Below are 21,159 nucleotides of genomic sequence, written 5' to 3'. Positions count from 1 at the left end.
AAACACAATGTTAAAGATAAAAAAACAATTATAATTTGATACCTCATTTTTGACGTGTTTTTGCACTTTCCGATAATTGAATTTTGACTTTAAAAGCTCATAAATGAAGAACCACTGAACCAAATTTAAAAAGTAATAGCTCAAAGTTTAAGTTAGAGCATCCTCTATCTTAAAAAAAAAAGATTAAGTTTATATTACTTTTATTTCAGACCCTAGCCAACGAAAACCGTCCGAACTTTTTCGTGGGTCACCCGGTATAATTACAATAATTATAATGAAAAGGTATTGTTTTGATTTCTAATTTTTTCTAGGTTTGAGACTTAGATGTCTCAAAACTTACTGAAATTTTGACAACTGATGACCCTTTAAGGTGAGCGCAGTTTCAGCTTCATATTTCTTATTGACTGCTGATTGAACCTCAACTTCCAAACAAAATTTAACCTCTCAAATAAAGAAATTAATTGGGAACAAGCTTTAAAAACCAGTAAATAAAATTGCATTAGATATTTTCTAGTTTCTTTGAACTTAATGGGATCAAAAAATCAAAAGCCGAATGTTGAGAAGTCCTTTAAAACCTTCCAGGAAGGGCTTCAATTAATTCGGACCACCAATTTTATTATCATTTTTGGGGCAATCGCCTGGTCAAACTTTCAAATACAAATCTAAGACAGCAAGGTATCATAACAACTTGAAGAGAGAAAGTTATGGAAACTCTTTGGATCTTTTAAAGTCGTTGTCTTTTAAATACACAAAAGAAGTTCAATATACAGTTCAGAATAAACTGTATTTGTCATTAACTTTATATCTTAACATTTTTGTATTTATTTCCATACAACAGTTTTTATTTTGCAAGTTGTTTTAATGCATTCTAATCTTTAAAAATGGTAGGTTTTGTCATCTCAATGTATTGTTATCTCAAATCATTCAGTTTCACAACTAGGTTGCTTGTTTCCTGAATATATTCATCTTTATTTATTTCCAGATAACAATATTTATAAACATCACAAAAATGATATACAAACATATCAGAATTAGATAACAAAAAAATGGTTGAAAATCGAAATGAATTGCTTGATGAATACTATAACCAAGGTAAAATTAATTAATTACTTTCACTTTATAGTTTTTTCATTCAATATCGAATGAAACATGTTATTTTGTTAAAGGTTATCCCCCTTTATGGCTCTTGATGGTCTGGAGATTTCTAATATTACCCTTATACAACCGTTGAAACTATTATTAATACTACAGTAGAGCAGAGTTGAGTCTCCATAACTCGAACACGTATGGGGCATGGTATCAGCCCCCCTCAGAAATCTGAAGGGCACCTAGGCCAGGTTAGTAGAGGGGGGCTAATGCCTTGCAATTCTTTGAGGTTGCCTATTCATTAAGGGTACCTAGCTGTCTTGATGGAGGCTCTGGGGGCTGGTTATATTTTCCAAATCTAATATTTCAAAATATTTCAAATTATTGAATTTTTTTACCCCAGCACCTAGTTTCCCATCCAATTTTTCTTTCGTTTCCCATCACGCCATCTTTTGCTATATTTTTCTAATGTGATTGTTTTGATTTACAGCCGCCATCTTTATAGCATAACAACAAAGCTTATTAGCAGGCGTTCATGCGTGAGCATGATTTTAGGAATGACAAAAGAACAAAAAGTGTCAATTCAAAGAAATTATCTGCTGAATAGGGGTACCTAACTCAAAGCAATTTTTTCAAGGGGACCTAAATTGCTGGGGGCACCATGCTCAATGGGGGCACCTGAAAAGTGGGCTGAAACCATGTGGAAAGAAGAAAGATAAACTTAAATTTTGATGGGTCATTTATTAAATTAGATTCATCAGATCAAAAGTTATGCTCAATTGAATGAAAAAGTTATTTTCAGAAAGTGCTCGAAAACGTTGAAAATCGAGCTATCAAATTTCTATTTTAAAATTGGCAATCGCCATAGCCTTTACATGATTAAAAGCATTTTTCCGTAACTAAACACTTAAAAATTTAGAAACTGAAGGGTCGAAAGGGTTTAAAATCTTCATTAGAATCATTTTAATTTACTTTTACCGAAATTTTCCTCAGATCTTTGGTTCTAGACTGAATAAAGTCGATGTAGGGCTGGGTGTACCTCAAAACCCATATCTGATGTATTTTATGAATTTTTGCCAGATTTCTTTGCCTTTTTCGACGAATTTTCTTCCATTTGTTATAATTCAACCTTCCTTTATATAAGAAAAGGTCATTTAGACAGCTAATTATCATTTTTGATTACTGAAACGAAAATACTGATGCATCATGTAATTATGCTTCTGTTTAATTTGATAGGTCCATTTTTAACGTTTTTGAGCACTTTCAAAAACTAACTTTTTGATTTAATTGAGCATAACTTTTGATCTACTGAATCAAATTTAATAAATGACCCCTCAAAATTTAAGTCTATCTTTCTTCTTTCCGATGAAATAAGAATTGTTCTTTTAAAAATGTTATATTTCGAGAAAATTAGTTTTAAAGAGAGAAACTTTTTTGTGGCGCACCCGGTAGTTATATTATAGTTATATTCATATAACTCTTCAATTTTCAGTGACCAAGGAGATTTTACATCACCAAAGTTTGACACATGGTCTGTTTCCATTGGATACATCGCATGAAAGCGAGGCTGAAGGTCATGTCAGAGATAATGTCTACTGTGCAATTTCTATCTGGGCCTTAGGATTGGCGTACAGGTTTGAAGGTTTAAATTTGGCTCAGGAAGGAATTTTATCATTCTAGCATAAATATATCTCCTTTAGTCTATGTTCAGACGTTTCGAATCTCTCTTGTATGGTTTTTATTACGGAGAGGAAGTATTGATAGTGATTTTGGAGTTCTGATTGAAATAGTGGACCGGAACTGTTTCGATCTGTTTTACTTTTTAACGTCCTCTTTTTGACGTTTCCAATTTTGACGTTCAGGCAGTGCTTTGGGACGGTTCGTTTCGGAACAAAACGAAACTGTACATCTGAACATGCTCTTTTGCTTAACAATTGTTCTATTGGGTTCCCTAAAAAGATCGAAAAATCAATTTCCTAGAATTTTGTCAGTAGGATTTGTGGATTCAAACGAAACCTCACAACACGGCTTTATTATCTTTTTGCAGACACGTGGATGACGATGAAGGACGAACATTCGAGTTGGAACAAAGTGCTGTGAAGTGCATGAGAGGAATCCTTTTCTTTTATATGAGACAATCTGAACAGGTATCTAATACTCTTGGGAATCTTCAGAAAGTTTTTAACAATAAATATTCTAGTTTGGGTAAAGTAAATGAGTTAAAGAAATTTCACACTCAAAGTTTCATGCCATACAGGATGGCAATCTCCAGTATCTTCCCGGGTATAAAAAAAGAAATAGACCCCTATCGTACGAGAGACTTACTTGATTTCATAGTTTTCTTGTTGTCTTTATAGTTAGAGAAGTTCAAGATCGATCAGCATTATTCACACGCATTACATTCAAAGTTCAACATTCACACAACTGACGTCATTGATGAACAAGCTCACAACAAACTACAAGTGAGTTGGGTTGAAATCTTTGAAATTTTTCGAATGCATCATCGCATGTTGATTCCTTTTTTAATCATAGAGATACTTCGGTCCAATTTCTACTGGTTTATATTTCAATGGTTTTCACCTTGTATTTTTCAGCTTGATGTAGTTGCATTGTATTTGTTGGCTCTTTCACAAATGATTGCTTCTGGGTTGTATGTAAGTAGCCCTACTTTGGCAGTAGAAGATGCTGGACAACATGCAATGTTGATGGATTTTTGTTCTTTTAAAATCAGCTGTTCATGCTGAATTCAAATAATAGTGATGATAATGATAACAAATGTTTGAAGGAGTGCTGGCCAAGTGGTTTAGGACATCAGCATCTCAAACCAGGGGTTCGCGGTTCCTTCCAATGATCCATTCAGTTCATAGATAGCCGAGCCGGCTGGCCGTTCACCCCGTGAAAACGATTGAAAAGACTGTCTTAAAGTCCTAGATTAATGGGCTACCCACGTAAAATATCGAATCTATCTGCTCCGAAAAATGCTAAATCTTTTAAACAGTAGATAAATTGTTTCAACGAAGGGGACACACTTATGAACATAACAGTAGAGGAAGTGGAAAAACTAATGAAAAACTGCTTTGATTTTGTTTCAGATCATCTTTACCATAGATGAGGTGAATTTCATTCAAAACCTTGTGTATTACATCGAACGAGCTTACCGGATAGCAGACTACGGTATTTGGGAATGCGGTACTCGCTATAATGATGGACACAGGGAGTTGCACGCCAGGTCAGTTGGATGAGGTTTTATACTTATTTTTTGTATGATTTTGGGGGTATCTATTTAAGTGGAAGTTTAAGTTAAGTTTTCTTTCAAGGCACATTCATCTATCAACAGCCATACTGATTCTTCCCATCATTCATCGGGTTTCGGTAAACAAGAAAAGACTGATTTAGGGGTAATTTAGCTAAAAGATTGCCCCATTGTGTTTTAGTTCTGTTGGTATGGTGAAGGCAGCACTAGAAGCGATCAACGGGTTGAACCTCTTTGGTAACAAGGTAATTGAGAAGAAATAACTTGTAAGATAAAGTTTGGTAAAAGTCACTAAAAGTAACTCTTTTACAACCTCCACCAAAATATAAAAACCTACTTGCAACACACTATTAGTCGAACTACTCGAAATTTATCTTGAACTTTTTTATCTTGAATCATAAAAACCTTGGTAATCATTTTGCCTTTTCCTTCGTCTACTTACTACTAACAATCTAATGATTTTCTTTTCACAGGGTACTTTGAACTCGGTGGTGTACGTTGACCCTGACGCGCATTTTCGAAATCGCTCAATTTTACACTCTCTATTACCAAGAGAATCTAGCTCAAAGGTAGGATGAAATATCAAAAGTAAACAACTCGACTACCTCTTCTGTGATTAGTAGCTCTTTCGTTTTTGCGTATGCCTTCATTTTTGAATATCACTTTGTCTCGTGTTGAGGCGAAGAAGGGGGACAGGGATTTTCCTCAAATAGAGTTATATCATTGGTGGTTGATAGCATTTTTCTAGTTAAAAAAATTTTCATGTCTAAGAATCCAATCGCTTTGTCATGGTTTCTGCCTATTTTTGACCCCCCCCTTAAAATGCAATTTTGCCCTTAAAGAAAACTCCCCCCTTAAATCGAACAAAAATTACCAGTACCCCTTGTTAGAATGTCCCCCCCCCTTAAAATAAAAAATAAAGGAGTCCCCCTCAGATTTTTCTCTTCAGAGTTTGACAATAACAAAGTACAACGATTGTTTTGATATCATGCCAATGCCATCAACATTATAATGGGTATATACATAATGTTATCGTCCACCTTTAAGGGGGGGGCGTACGGGTTTGTCGGTGTGTCGGTATTGACCCTTTTTTGCGTCGGTGTTTCGGTGTTTTAAGTAAAAAGTGTCGGTATTTCGGTGTTGGACATGCCTTGCTGTGACGGTAAAATTGATTTTTTGGGTCGGTATTTCGGTGATTCGGGAAATATTGGCGGTGAATCTGCATATTTCAAAGGATATCATAAAGTTTTTGAATCTGCATTTCAGCTATTGAATATCAAGAATTGTAGCTATGACGATTAGAATTGTAGCTATAATATAGCTATTTTTGGTAGCTACTCTGTCTCATCCTCTTTTTAAAATTGTGTGCATAATGGTGTTTCTTAACCACTTCTTTACGGGAAATGTGCACTTTATGAAAAAAATCATAATAGTGGGTAACAGGTAAAGAAAGCCAAGTTTGCAGAATTTCTCGAGGTCTCGAATGCAGCACTCATCAAAAATCAACAATCGTTAAATTCTTTCATTTTACGGAATAATCCATTAACCTATGATTTAGATGCGTTTTTCAGCATTTCTGGCACCTTAAATTTCAAATTTTGCCTCCTCGGGCCAAACCATGGTTGGCCCTCGAATCATATCTCATTTGCCTTTCAATATACAATACTTCCTGTGGTCCTCCCCTTGCAGAGCTCTCTTTGCAGGCTTTCAATACCAGTTTAGTTTCAGCCTAAATCAAACGAACTATTTATCTGGATGGCGTAGTAAAATCACTAGTTTTGTGAAAAAGAGAGCGTTTTTAGCCAAATGAGATTTCCTGAAATATTTTTTCTGTCGGCGCGAACCATGCTTGTGCCTTCTTTTACCTGCGTGGCTTTGTTTCAATCGGTTTGCGACCCTGTCTGGTTAAAGCGTTTTAAAGACAATATAATGAGAAACATGCTAAGGCTTCAGGGGTTTCGACCCGTGAATGATTAGAAAACCAATTTCTTGGGATCGGGAGGGGTTCTCCGTTATAATGTCATGCCGTGAATAAATCACCAAATGAGAGATTAACAAAAAGATCGAAACTTGTTGGCTCGCTGTGGTTTTTGTGGTCTTATGCTGACTAACTTTCTCCTTTTTAGGAGCTCTTTTAAAGCCACTCTATACATACATGAGGCTCTTTGCTTATTCTGCAAAAGCATAACATTATTCACGCTACTGCATTAAAAACACAGACACTTTATTTCAATTCTTATTCATCTCTTAAAAGTCAAAACATTGCAAACTTTCGGGTCGTTAAAATGTAATTTTAGAAAGAGGACATTCTATTGTTTAATTGATCAATGAAATGACGTTGCGCGCGTTCTTTTGTTTTGATGATTGGTTTAAAAAAGTGCTATACAGGGTGTCCCTAATTAAAGTATCGAGTTTGAACATGCGATTGAGTAGAAAGTTTTATGTGCGTGTTCACAAAATTGTATTTTAAGCTCTCCCTCTTTTTTCTTTGTCATTAGGATTAATTTATACGTTGTAACTACCTTTTATAATAAGCCTGTGTGAAGGAGAACGTTCTTATATTTTAGCGATAACACACACAAACTTTTCTACTCAGTCGCATGTTCAAACTCGATACTTTAATTAGGGACAACCTGTATGTATAAAATGTCAGCATTTTTTAAAACAGCAATTCAGACCTCCCTAAAAAGCGTCAATGTGGCTTTAAGCTGGTTTGACCTTTCTCACAACAAAGATTTTTGCCTGCGGCGCCAAAATTTCAAAGAACCCGTTTCTTGTTTCCGTGCCCCTTATTCCTGCCTCTTTTTAGCCATTGATCTTTATTAATGGAGAAAAGACTAAGACCAGCGGCGCAAAAGCTTAATGATTATCAGGTAATTTTTATGAGAAAATTTTAGAAAACAAAAATGTTGTGTAGAACAAATCGCCTTACAAAATCGCCTTAGGTACAAAATTTCAATTTCAAGTATCAACAGCTCATGTATTTTATTTGAGGGGCTTTATTTTTGGTGCTAAATCGTTGTAATATGTAGGCTTCTGCTCATCCTCTAGCGAAAAAAGTTTCTATATAGGAGATATATCTATAGAGGTTTGCGAATCAAACTATGTAATATGGGGCGTTTTTAGACAGATTGAAAGTTGAAAGTTGAAAAATTTTCTGTCGGCGCAAACCATGGTTGCGCCTCCTTGTCCAGAAGATTCTTACATTTCAAAATACAAGGAAATAAATATCAAGTTATTATTACCACCATCTTCGTATAAATAAAAATTCCAAGTTTCTTAACTCCAAGATTCCGGGCGCTACTTTCAACCATTCACTGCTCTTACAGTTTATGTCACTTAATGATGGAGGGCGCAAATAAGGACAAAAAATACCAGGGGCGCCTATTTCATAGTTTGCACCATCGAGAGATTAAGCCAGGTCGCTACTGAACAAGAGCTCTTTTGCGGCGCCCTTTTCTAACGGTGCTTTCGGCTAAGGTAGATTTACTTCTAATAACGTTCAAAAAGATCTCTTTTAGCTAAACAAGAGGACAAAAATGGGAAAATTTTCTCCGTTTGCGCAAACCATGGTTGCGCCTCCTCCTCCATTACTTTATACATTCAGATATCTCTTTTGTTCCCTCGTTTTTTGGTAAGATCTTTTAAAAACTTTTTAAATGCTTTTCTTCAAAGTCAACTAAAGTAAGCACTAAAGTAAGCACTAAAGCAAAAATAGCACTTTAAACCCTTCAAAGTGTTCCCTAAAAATTCTGGATTTGTTTATCCACTAGTCGTTGAAAAACTGAGCTTTAAAGATTTGAAACCCTTGAATCGGCGATAGTTTTCTCCAAGAAAAATTGAACTAGTGCACTACTACGCTCGTGATATTGAGCATTCGTACTAAGAATAAAAATCTTAAGCTTGCTCTAAAAGACGTCGGTGTCGGTGTTTAAGGAAAATTTTGTCGGTATTACGGTGATTTAAGAAAAATCTGTCGGTATCTCGGTGTTGGCAACCCTCGTACGCCCCCCACCTTTAAGCAAAACGCACTGTCGAATATTTTTAGATATCCGATAGCAAAATATCTCTTCTGTAGCAGCGAGCATAAAGAAAATAATTTTTTGATCAAATAATTATTTAAATGTCACATAAATAAAACAGATAAAAGAAAGTTCTTTTTAACAAAAGAGAAAGGAAATTCTAACGTTTTGTAATTAAAGAGAAAAAAACAATGAAATTGACATCCTTAAATAAGATAGTAAAACGTTCGAAAATGTTATAAAAAGAGAGAAAGACTGAATGACAAAATAATGGGACAAAAAGTAAAATACACTTTTGCTAATTGGTGAACGATAAACCATATATTCAACGTGAAAATTCGGATATCGAAATTATTCAGTCTCGCTTTATTGATATTCGACTCAGCTTCGCTTCGTCGAATATCATCAAGCTCGACTGAATAATTTTCGATATCCGATTTTTCTTGTCGAATATCTGCTTAATATCCAACTAAATAAACTTCAATAAATAAAAAGAAATCATAAACTGGATCCTATAATCAAATGATACAAATAAAACTTTTTATGAATAAAGCCAATCAAGCCTGCGGGCTGGGGGGGGGTTCATTCCATGCATAAGTTTCAATTTAGCATGGTCTGCAAAAAAGTGGGCATGAAATTGTAAGCACGAAAACGGGAAAGAAGATATTATTAGATAAAGAAGATTATTATCAATAAAACCAAAGACATTACATCTGAAATTCAATCAACAATTTTCAAATTTTAGTCCCCCCTTTTTTCTTGTTTTAATAGATTCTTGCAGCCCTTGATAAAGGATTCCACCTTATTTTTGAAAAATTACAAAAATCCCCCCTTTTTTAAAAGGCAATTTTTTTGACCCCCCCTATTTTAAGGGGGGCAGAAACCATGTTTGTTTTGAAACCACCCTCAAGGGAATTACTCTTAATTACGCTGACATTTCCACATTCTAGCACAGAATAGTGCACACTCAAAGCAAATATGAATTTTAGATTATTTTACTTCTAGAGGATAGATTCCACTAATTTTTTTCCAAACCTTAAAAGTCCACTCTCCACTATGTAACTTTCATTTCAGACGACAGATGCAGCCCTGCTTTCCATCATCGGATTCCCAGGGTTTGCCGTCATTGATGAAGACCTCCGAAGAATGACCAAAGATAAAGTTCTGAACAACCTATTGGTATGTCCTCATCTCTTTTATGTTCTTCATCAATAACAAATTTTCAATGTGCCAGTCCTAGCTTCTAACATTACGTCATTTTTACAACAACTGATTGGTTTTTGTCTATAATACACCTATCAACCTTTAGCGACCGGTCTCCACTTTCGCGTGAAATGAGAGAAAACTTGAAGCAATTCCATTGGCCAAATCTGACGTAACGGTTTAAAAAAGTTGAAATTCTTACAACTTTTTATTTTTCGCTCGAAAATTTTTTAACTGGCGTAAATTTTTCTGCAGGTAAAAACGATTGACATTTTCGCGCGAAAGTGGAAACTGGCCGTAACGAAAATCCAAGGAAAGTTGTTTTCGATGACGACGGTATCGAAAAAATTGTAGGAGTAAAAATTTATACCCTTGCATTGAAGCGATAAAGTTTTTTTAACGTGTATAGAAAAATATCTATTAAGCGTTAATTGGTGTATTGGGTAGAAAGTTGCTCAATTTCATGAAATCATTGGAGTTGCATATATCATGAATATAAGTGGAATTTTTGCAACGTTTCAGTGTGTTTAGCTAATTTAACATTCACTTGTTTTACTGCTTAACGTAACGTAAAAATTGTCATGCTTTTTTTAGGGTCGGTATGGTTTGAAAAGGTTCTTTCGGGATGGCCATGGCACAGTGCTAGAGAATAGGACCAAACGTTTTTATGAACGTGCCGAGCTCAAAGTAAGTGTTTTTGAATATAATAATTTGTACATAATATAGTTCCAAGGACTTTGTTAGGTATTTTTAACATTTCTTTAACTCGAATATAATATTTTATCAAAATGAAAATTACAATGTTTTTCGTTTTCGAAAATATTTTCCTGTATTAGGTTTTCATTTGAGATTTTGCATACATTTTTAGCAATTCGAAGGACTGGAATCACAATGGCCATTGTTCTTCCTTTATCTTTCCCTTGATGGTAGGTATCCGAGTGTTTATACTTATCCACTTTTAGTGATGTAGTAAGATTGGGAGAAAAAAGCATAGCATGTAATTTTTATGAATGTTTCACTTTTTCTATTGATCTCTCCTTGCATAAACTCCCTCCACACATTGTTGAATTGATCTGAGAAACATAACCTCACCGATTGAGCTGGGAACCAATCGCTCCGTCACTGGAATACCACGCTGGTATTGTAGGATTCATCAGATGGTACCTCCATGGCACCCCCCTCCGTGGCAGACCATAGATGCGGGGTATCCCCTCCCTTGAGGTATCCAACCAATCACGGTGTTACCGTTATTGTAACGTTTTGTCTTCAACTTTTTTACCAGCGTTGTTTGGTGGAGACGTCAACAAAGCAAACGACTACATGACTCAAACTGAAGGACTTATTCCATTCATCAGTGGCGGTAACTAAGCTTTACCTTATTATCACTTCTTCACGGTTGGCTTTTGAGGGGACTGGTAATGAATTTACAAGAAAGCTTTCCCAGTGCACGGCATTTCAAGGATACCTCTAAAACAATCGAAGCTACTTTCCCGCCCAAACTATATTCCATACGAAAGATGTTTCCCCGAGTGAACTGAGGTGGAGTGCAAACTATTTTTAGCATTCGAACAGCTTATAACTGATTGATTCTACTTTATCTTATTTAAATGATAATATCTTATAGCGTAGGATACGTAAATTTGAGCTCTCGGAGTTGCAGTTGCAAAGTGCTCTCCTTTATTTAAACATATCTTATTCTTTCAGTCCAAGGGAAAGTGTTCCCGAAGTACTATTACGTGGAAAAAAGTGATATCACATTGGAGCTTTCAAATCCGAATGAAGCAACACGCTATTTGAATGATAACATTGAGAAAACTTATTTCCTTTGGGGACAATCATTGTACATTATGACAAAACTACTTTGTAAGTATTGTCTACAGAAATTTCTACAAATTCCCTTAGCAAGGTTCAGCCCGAGGATATTTTACGTTCGGGAGCACCTCACCAAAAATCGAGATTTTTCATTCCGTTACTGGGTAGAAAAAAAACCATGACGTCTAGTATAGGCTAATTTTACTTCAGCTTTCTTATTATTTTTGCGCCTCGTTGACTTTGAAATAAATGGCTTAAAACCAGCCAATTTCAATAAAAAGAAAACCTTAAATAATAAACTCGAAAACCATAGATAATCCTCATTTCTTTAGTGGACGGCTTGATTTCAATCCACGAGATCGATCCGTTGGGAAGATCGAATTTTGAAAATTCCACATTTCAACATCTCGGTTTGAAGAACCAAAGATATTCCTCTTTTCAGGTATTGGGAATCATTTATTGAATTGATTGACCCTTTTTTATCTTAATTAAAACAGGTTTTATTATACACCAACAACACAAAAGTAGAATTGGTCAAACTAAATTGAAGCCATCATCGCTTACATCATATTGTGTACTTTCTTTAAAATCAAAATTCAGAAAAGTTGCAACTTACCAATAAAAATGGTGCAAGTGCATTTCAGATGTATATTACAGAAATCAATCAATTTGGCATCAAAAGGTTTAGTCTGAAAAGAAATCGAAGTCAATTCTTTTATCTACTAGCATCGCAAGGGTAGACTAATCAATTTTCTTACTATCTTCACTTTTAGATGGTCGGGTCAGATATTTTGCAAGTCTGTTTGATTTCAGAGCATCGAACGTAAGTCAGAGAATGAAATTCTTTACTACCTTATTGGGTTAATTTGGTAGTTTTTGATGATGATAGGTCTTTACAACAATGTCAGTCGATTTTTGAAGGGAAATATGATTTACTTCGAATAAGAGAGGGTATCGAATAGTAGAGCGTCGTTTATGACTGTTGTTTTTTGACGATGGCTTTAAATATAATCGAATATTAACAGTTATGTTATTTTGCTGTTTTATCAAATTTCAGTTTGCAGGCCAACTTGGCGACATATGGGATCGACACACAGACACCGAAGGAAATCGAACCAATTGTTATTTGCGCACCGCACGATATCGTCCAAGTATGCTATATTATTTTACTGTCAACAAATAATCCTGCCATCACAGGAAGTTTTTAATTTTTATTTCAGTCCAGAATTCTCTTTTTGGCTCGCCCCTCTATTCTTTGGGAAGAAGGATTTTAAAACTGACAAAGAAAACATTTTGTCTATGATCCGATGTAAGCGATTGTTAGCTGTTCAGGGAAATCATATTACTCTCAAATATCCTCCCAAATTGGGCCATAGAAGAACGAGGCTGACCCCTATGGCCCCATTTAGCCTTTGTTTTTCAATTACACTCATTTTTTTAAAAAGCATAACGTTTAAAGCATAACAGAAAAACATAAAACTCAAATTTCCAGAAAAATTAAGCATATGCTAAGCATACCTTGAGGCTCAGCCAAAGAAATTTTTAGAATCATAATTTCCAAAACTTCAGAAAATAACAGAAGAATGAAGAAAAGAATTACAAACAAAATAGGTGATTTTATTTTGTTTACGTAATCTCTTATAAATAACACAACTTGGTCTCTAAAGAATGTACAGTTTCTAAACTTGCAATAAGCATAGGGTTAAGCATAAGTCGAGGCTCAAAATTGGGCTTTACTTAAGCATAGTGAGCTTCAGCCGAAATTTACCGTATGCTTATAAAAAAAATGAGTGTATAACAGTTCCATATCTTTCTGAACACTAAGAAGATGGAAAAAAATTTTCTTTCAGGTCTTCGAAGAGCTAGGAAAGAACAAAAAGCTCGGCTTGACAGGGCGACCAAGAAGACCACTGGGTGCACTCGGTACAAGTAAAGTAAGGTTATCATCTCACAATATTTCTTTTAAAATTCAAAAGTGACTCTTGAGGAAATTTACGAGCTTTAATCAAAAGTATGTTATATTTGAAATAAATTTTTAAAATTAAAACTTACTCCGGAGAAATGCTACGAGCATTGATCTAGAGTATATTTGAGTAATATTTTGTACTTAATGGAATATCTACTGACTACTATTATTCTCAGTCTATAAAATCTACTTTCACATGTAGTCTCTGACAACTCTTATGGTTTCCTAAAGAGACTCTCTAAAATGGGAGTAACCGATTTGAAAACCAAAATAAACCTTCATTTTCCAGATTTACAAGATCCTTGGCAAAACGGTTGTTACTTACCCGATCAATTTTGACGAAAAAGATTTCTACATGACTTTAGATATGTCACTCCTTATTGATGAACTTAAGGTATATGATTTCTTTATAAGAATGTTACCCCATTGGTAAGCATATTTATCGCCGACTAAAGGTACTTAGTCAATGATATTTTCCCTAAGCAAAATAGAAAGTCACAAGGTGTCCCTTAGAAGGTTTTGCTCGTGATATCAGCACTGAACTTGAAAGTGTTTCTCTTTATTAAAAGTTAGGTGTGACACTTCAATATATCCTGCCTCTGGGTGGAACAGATTCGGTTTGAAAACTGAACTAAAAGAATATAATTTGTTTTTTTGTTTAAAATCGTGCAGTTGTGTTGTCTTTCGGTCGTTTTTAATGGTCGATATATGTTAGCAGTCAAATTCAAATCTCTCAATGTGACTACTCTTAGGTGCCAAATAAACGGGGGGGGGGGGGGTTCGAATAAAAATTTTCTGAACACTTTATAAAATTCCTCCTTTACATATTTCAGTCGACGTTATCATTTATCAGCCGTAGTTGGAACATGCATGGTCGTCCCACAGTCTGCTTCTTCCTGCGCGAACACAACTTTCGTGGAGAAGCGGCTAGTGAAATGGTCAACTTCATGTCTGAACTCAAATCTGGAACTGTTGATGGAACTAAAGTCAAACTTGGAAAATTACAGGTATCTATTCTTTCATTCATATCCTTCTTACGTGTATTCTTTTTGTTCTGTTTTTGTTGTCCGGTGGTCATTGAGTTGATTGGACTTAACGCTTTGTCTTTGCTGAAACTTACTTTACTTGGAAAATTATATATTTTCGGTTATGTTTCTTTGCTTGTCGTGAAGAGACTTTTGTATATTTCTTTAGCTCTCTCAGTAGACATGAAAAACTTGTCCGGATAAACTCAACTGTTATATTTTCACCATAGACGATGGTCTCAACAGGATGTGTGGAACATTTAGATTATCTTGAGCCTCGACATTGCACCAAAATGTAAGAATTTCTCTCTTCAAAGTTTGATTTTTCACTTTTTAACATATCAATCAATAGAATTTCACTGTTAGCCAAAGAAGCGAAATAACTTATACCCAAGATATTATCAACAATACTTTCCAACATATAAACAAGATTTCTTCCATTAATTAATAAATAAGCTTAAGGGAACTAATTTTCACGGGAACTAATTTACACGAAACTTATTTTTGCGGTGCGAGAGAGGGTATATTAGCGCATTTTGCGGTACTAAGTTTCACGGTTGATGCCAACTTTTTGCCGAAATTTTTTCATATCTCTAAGGGTAGTCACCCAAAAATGCAAAAATTAGTTCCTTAAGATAATCATTCCTTTTTACAGTGACATCATCACCAATGACGACGAATCAGATTACCTCACATTTTCGGGTTTCGAATCGGTTTATCATCCGAAGCTGAACTGTGAAGAGGACGAAATAGAGATTGGTTCGGAAACACAAAACCTCCAAAGAATTGAACACATGGATGATCAGGACATCAAAAATCTGTTCGGTAATTCATCCGGAATGACCAATAAAATGACATGTCTTCAAATGCTCCAGCAACGACATGGACCTGCTTTCGATCTCAACGGGAAAGCCATCCGTGATTGTATCCAGGAGCTCTACACGCAGGCGTGTTACGTTCATAAATGGTCGGTAGTTAGACAAGGTGCCACCCTGTTGAATAAAACGGTTGCTAGTCTAGCACCTTCAGTCACTGCAATGCTGGTTGCCGGCAAACAAGTTAGTTGGTGATAAATTCATAAACAAATTCATTTTTTCTTCGAGGTCTGAAAATTGTCAAAAACTTTTCGGAAGAACCATCTTTTCTGTGTGTTATTTTTTTGACACTTTTCGAATAAGACAATTAGTACATTTATCGTCTTGTGATGCTCTCACTCAATGGCAACTCACTGGTTCACATCTATAAGCTATTTCACACAGTCGCAATGCGTAATGGGTAATCAGGCCCACTGTGCGCTAATGACGACTTACTATTGGTCCAAAGCTTTGAAAAAGTTTGAAGATTTTTGCGTCTAGCCAACAGAAAGCCGTTATGGAGGCGCATCCAGTCTTGATTACCCATGATCTATTTCGACTGGTTCACATCTATTCATTCCGTGTCTTTATACCTTCCAAAATACCTTTTCCATTTCAGGTGACGATCGGTGTGTTTGGCAAAGAAGAAACTGTGATCAGTGAACCTCTCTCTCCCAAAGACGTCAAGGTAGTTTAACGTCCCTTTCTTACTTTGAAAAGACTTATTTAAAACATAAGTCGCATTTCACACCAACGCCTTTACAACAGAATCGAGCAGAAAATGCAAAGAATTCAAAGAATTTGCATCTTAATGAGACACTACACACTCAGGGGTTTTCTGAAGGGTATTTCTGAATACTTACGAAGGACGGATTTTTTGTTGACCATCGCTCACAAAAATCTGCTATCATTAATCGTTCGACCATAGACAAGACAATGGATATCACCCTTTTGCGCCATGACTGGTGGTCCCTAATAGGATTTCCAAGATATGCAAATCTAAGACTGATGTTTCTGCATACTGAGTAAAGCATACTTAGTAAAAGTGATTTTTTTCGATCGCCGTCTTACTTGGGTTTCCTGAAGAGCGATAGAAGACAACCTCTTGAGATGTGGGGAGGGCGGCGACCGACGCTTTACCTTTCAAAGTCGAAAAAATTGTTGGGAGAGGCCCGTATATGGTGCATTTATCCGTTGGTCGCTTGTCAAAAAGCTTTTTGACTCTTCTGAGAAGGAGTGTGTAAAAATGTATACCTTGTATTCTTTTCGTTACCAGGAAGTGATTCATAAGATGTGTTTTGAACATGATGTCCGTGAAGTCTCCTTGCAACAAGAGGTCAGTGTTTTTATTTTTAACAATTCAAACCTAGGCAACTAATTCCATGTTTAAAGATATGTCGATTCAATAGTTTTATAGCTTAAAAAATAACCATCCCTATTCCTCGTTAGGCTTTTTCAAACTTTGTGACGGAATTGGTCATCCTATATATTTCTATAAATTACTGTTTTACCCAGAAGAGATTACACTGTGACAACGCGTTATAAAAACTCTTTTTAAACGTTTCCACTGTGAGATAAGAATTTTCCAGACAGGCTATCTGTGACATGTTATCACACAGTGGAAACCGACCCTTATTGATTTAATGTTTCTTTAGATGGTGATCTACCTAGCCAATATCATCTCGACCAAACCGAAACTTTTTACTGGTATGCTCAAAATTCACATCGGGTATGTCAAAATGTCCTGAGTGCTGAAATAATTTTTATCCTTTTGTTGATTCTGCTTCGTCAGCAGATTTTTTGGACGGCCCGTTTCTTTGAAAATAATACTTTCATGATTCTAAGCTCCTTCCCTTTTTCTCAAAGCTTTCTTTCAGAAAATAATTCGAACTTTCTAGCTTCCGCTTTTTATTATGTATTCATGATATTCATGACGTAATGTTTTCTACGGAAAGACCCCGGTTTTTGCCAGTAGTGGCAAATTTTATACAACTTTTGTCTAGTTTAAATTTGCCACTACTGGCTAAAACCGGGGTATTTCCGTAGAAAACCTTACGTCATGTATATCATGGATTCGAATGCTAAAGGGGCGTATAAACTAGAAAAGATGCAAACTATTTCCTTGTTTTGTAATATAGGTGGATTCTTCACACCATGAAAAGTCATTTAGAAAACATCGAAGGTTGTTCGCACGTATGTATAGACTAATCTTTACCCACTTCTATTTTTGGCAAAACTTCGTATTTTAAGGACCCTTTTCAAACTAGTCTTATGTTCGTTCGCAAAAATTAGTTTAACCTATGAAAAGATTATCTACTGATAGATTCTACTGATAAAGCAAACGTTCGATTTGCATAAGGGGACACCTCCACTGACCTTTATTTACCCTGGACCAAGCTTCTCAAACCCGGTCAAGCAAAATCTTTGATCGGAGTTTTTTGAAAAGTGGTACCCTAATGGCGGCACTTCTCAATAGCGGTGTAAATGCATCGAGAGCGCTAGATTTACTTTACCTCGAGAACTTTTGATGATGTGGCCCCGGTAGACGTTAATTTTGAACACTGCAATGGCTTCTTTACGGGTACCAATTAAAAATAAAAACATCGATCAAAGATGGCGGATATAGCTTGGTCCAGGGATATATAAAGGTCAGTGGACACCTCTAGAGATTCGAACGTTCGCTTCCATAATGACGGAAGTGACGTAACTTATTCATCGAGTGCAATGGTGACATGTGCTTTTCTTGACAGAACATCTACAGCATGTATCCGAATGAAATCAAAGCTTTGGCTACTTGTGTTTTGGACGGCAAAGGGAAATTTCGGACGCATGATGTTGAACCACAGTAAGTCTTCCATTGTTAACTTAAATGAATCCATTTTGGCGTGGATTTATGATTGGCCAAAATGAGATTTTTGGTATGGATCAATTTTCTAAAATTTGACGGGGATTTAATTTAGGTTCTGGTAAACTAAAGGTTGTATGGTATTTTACTTAAAAATGTATAAAAAATGCATTTCATCCATAGAAACTCTATCCTAAAAAGATTTTGTTAAATTTGGCGATTTCTGCCTGAATTTTATCTCTTTTAAAATTAATCCACTTAATGTATTATCAAAGTAAAGTAGGCTTGGTGCGTTACATTACACTTCAATACAATTTAGCCAATTTTTTTAATTGGATTTTACTCGAGCATTCAAACCCCCTTGTTCTAGAGGCACCTGGGACCTTATGTCATCTTCTCAGCTTTCCTAACCATTAAAATTGCCTACGTAATAATTCTGCTTGTGGCAACGATATGATGAAAACTAATTAATTATGGAAATTCACGACGTTCTTTTTGTTCCTTAGAAATGAATATCAGAAGCGCAGATGGAATGGTGCTCTTCATCGAGTCCCATCAAAGTTTTACCGACATGGTAAATATTTTTTTTTTTAGATGTCAACCATAAAAGATTATATTTAATGCGCTTTAGCTGGCTCTTCATTGAGGCCTAAACTATTTCACCACATATTGGATTGTGAGCTATCTTTAAATGATTCTTGCTACCCCCTAATAGACAAGTGTGCTGCGACACAGGGATCAGCTCACTAAGTTATTGTTTTGTCTTACTTACAGTGTGGAGTATTCTACAAAGATCGAAACATGGTTTGACTATGTACACTTACACTTTACCTCAAGAACCTGTTTTGACGGAGATGACTGCAGGAGAAACAGCCTTCAGACTGAGAGTTGAGGAGATGCTCTCACACGCCAAGAAACCTGTACATAGACAAATTATCGTCGAGGTACAGTTTTATGTTTCATATTTATTTTCTCATTGGTTATGATACTGCAGGTTTGAGGGTTTATTAAAAATCTTGTTCCTGTCTTCCTCTGCTGTAAACGTGTTTTCATGCTGCTATGATCTTGTTAAAACCTAACCTAAGTTTTCATTTTCTTGTCTTTTGAATGTACACAACCAACACTTCAGATTTAGGCCTGAGTTCCTTTCAAAAAAGACTCAGCTAGTTGAACCAATAATTAATACAATGTTCGAGGAATCTGACAAATATTCTACTATGTTATACTCAATAAATCTAATCATTGAAATGACCATAGCTTCTTTAATTTTATTTTTTCATTTCAGCTTTTAATGATCATATCCACAATATTGAGTCGCAATCCTGAACTCGTTATTCAAACTGAACTGAGTTTAACCGATGTAAGTAAACCTGGGGAGGGTACTTGATTTCTAAATGACAGTATCCAATACTGTGCATTCAGCTAAATGGAGACCCTTATGGTGCCCTCTATCAAAAGTACATCCTTACAGTGCATTTCGAGGCTCTTGAAAAACCTACCCTTAAGGGCGGCACATGTCGTGGGTCGGACCATGATTGCCCCCTCCCCTCCCCGGGAAGTATACGTGTTCTTTCTACCCTACACTCTACGAGTCTTTACGAACTATCGAGGGCTTTAAAAGCTTGTTTGAATGTGTGAATGGGCTTTTACCTTCTCTGGTTGTTTAGATTTTTTGAAGTCACTATTGATATCCAAACATTCTGATTTCTGTTTGTTTATAGATTGTGGACGAGGCAATTGATATGTTCAAAACACAAAATGAAGAAAAGGTAAAAAATTTTTTGACATTTATCACAGTAATATACTTTAAGGGAATCTAATATCGACAAGAACTAATTTTGGTGAGTTTCTACAAAACTTAATACACGTATTTCCTATTAGCGGATTCATGTAAAAAAGTCACGAAAAACGTCGAGAAAGTCTCTGATTGGCTGAAATATTGCATATACAAGCATATTTTTCAAAATGTCCAGAGTATGAGGTAATCTTTGCATGCCTCCGCCAATCAAAAGTTTGTTTACTCGACGTTTTTTCGTGACTTTTGCATGAATCTGCTAATAGGAAATAGGTGTATTGTCGCCGAACTCTCCTCGCGTTCCCTTCAAGGTATTTTGCGTATTTTGTGTTTTCAGAGTAAAGAAGATTTCTTCAAACTTCATCCAACGGAAAATGGTGGTTCAACGACCTACCTATCACGTGCTTTCGTCAACAAAATCTTGAACAATAATCCATTGATATTATCTGATGATCTGCAGAAAAATTGTTCCATTTCTTGAACTCTGATGAATGAGTGTAAAACCTACGAGTTTGCAGATCTATTCAAACTGCGAAAATATCTGTGGACCTGTCACCTCCCACCATAACAAGTTTATGTTTTGTTATTCGTGCTAAATTCTATGAAACTCACCTCACCATATTCTCTCTCTCCCCCTCCCCTCTCCCTCTCCCCCTCCCCCCGGGGGGGAGTACTAGGGCAAGATGGGTTACGGGGATGCTCCGCTGGTCAGGGTACCTTTTTTGACCTCCACGAGTCCAAGGTAGGGTCGCAAAAACACCAAAATAGAAAAATCAGTCCCTCGTAGGGTGCCTATTTTTGGAAAATTTGGGGAAAAAGTAGAAAATTTGAGAAAATTTTGGAATTTCAGTCCCATTCAGGGTCACTTTTTTCGCAAATTTCGAGTCCCACGTAGGGTCCATTTTTCGAACCTCAGCGGAGCACCCCCGTCGGTTGACAAGGGTAGTACCCCCCCCGGGCCCTCCCCCTTCGCGATATTGAGAATTATTTTGTCTTATTTTGTCGATCCTTATTTCGGCGTTTGTTGATCACTCCCCAGAAGAATCAGTATGCAAGTATCTCTACCCGAGGGTTTTAAGGGGTTGGTTACAACTCTTGCGTGGATTGTAATATTTTGAAAAGATTGTTCTTTTGTAGTATTTTTATAAATGTATTAAAATGATGATAATATCCTTAACTTAAATATGAAAGATAGAATGATATGACATATCAAATCTTCCTTCGTAGACTTCTTTCGACAAAGTCATCATCCACTGGAAGGTTTGGATCATCTTCATAGAGTAACGGTGTCTAGTTTT

General features: G+C 35.9%; 1 protein-coding gene and 1 long non-coding RNA gene across 2 annotated transcripts in view; both read left to right on the top strand.

The window, feature by feature from the left end:
* The window catches only part of LOC136804961 (uncharacterized), a 50,195-nt gene extending 29,120 nt beyond the window's left edge, over window positions 1–21,075 (top strand). The window contains exon 2 of the long non-coding RNA XR_010846321.1: window positions 20,941–21,075. This is a non-coding gene — a long non-coding RNA (uncharacterized lncRNA). The remainder of the gene's footprint in view (window positions 1–20,940) is intronic.
* On the top strand, window positions 987–20,433 carry LOC136804958 (phosphorylase b kinase regulatory subunit beta-like). The gene is made up of 31 exons (XM_067061490.1): window positions 987–1,092; window positions 2,579–2,720; window positions 3,134–3,233; window positions 3,444–3,548; window positions 3,681–3,740; window positions 4,179–4,315; window positions 4,521–4,584; window positions 4,813–4,908; window positions 9,436–9,540; window positions 10,159–10,251; window positions 10,433–10,490; window positions 10,847–10,924; window positions 11,269–11,427; window positions 11,709–11,818; window positions 12,150–12,199; window positions 12,434–12,527; window positions 13,227–13,310; window positions 13,632–13,736; window positions 14,176–14,349; window positions 14,598–14,662; window positions 15,023–15,425; window positions 15,841–15,909; window positions 16,498–16,557; window positions 16,877–16,950; window positions 17,360–17,414; window positions 17,972–18,066; window positions 18,573–18,640; window positions 18,841–19,010; window positions 19,352–19,426; window positions 19,788–19,835; window positions 20,199–20,433. Exons 1-31 carry the CDS (start codon window positions 1,047–1,049, stop codon window positions 20,340–20,342), a joined length of 3,186 nt encoding a protein of 1,061 aa, XP_066917591.1. The 5' UTR covers window positions 987–1,046; the 3' UTR covers window positions 20,343–20,433.
* Window positions 21,076–21,159: the final 84 nt, after the last annotated feature.

This window comes from Clytia hemisphaerica, unplaced genomic scaffold (assembly GCF_902728285.1).
Source record: "Clytia hemisphaerica strain Z4C2 unplaced genomic scaffold, Clytia hemisphaerica genome assembly, whole genome shotgun sequence".
NCBI classification, from domain to species: domain Eukaryota; kingdom Metazoa; phylum Cnidaria; class Hydrozoa; order Leptothecata; family Clytiidae; genus Clytia; species Clytia hemisphaerica.
The sequence above is the reverse complement of the archived record's forward strand: the minus strand, read 5'-3'. Positions and strand labels throughout refer to the sequence as shown.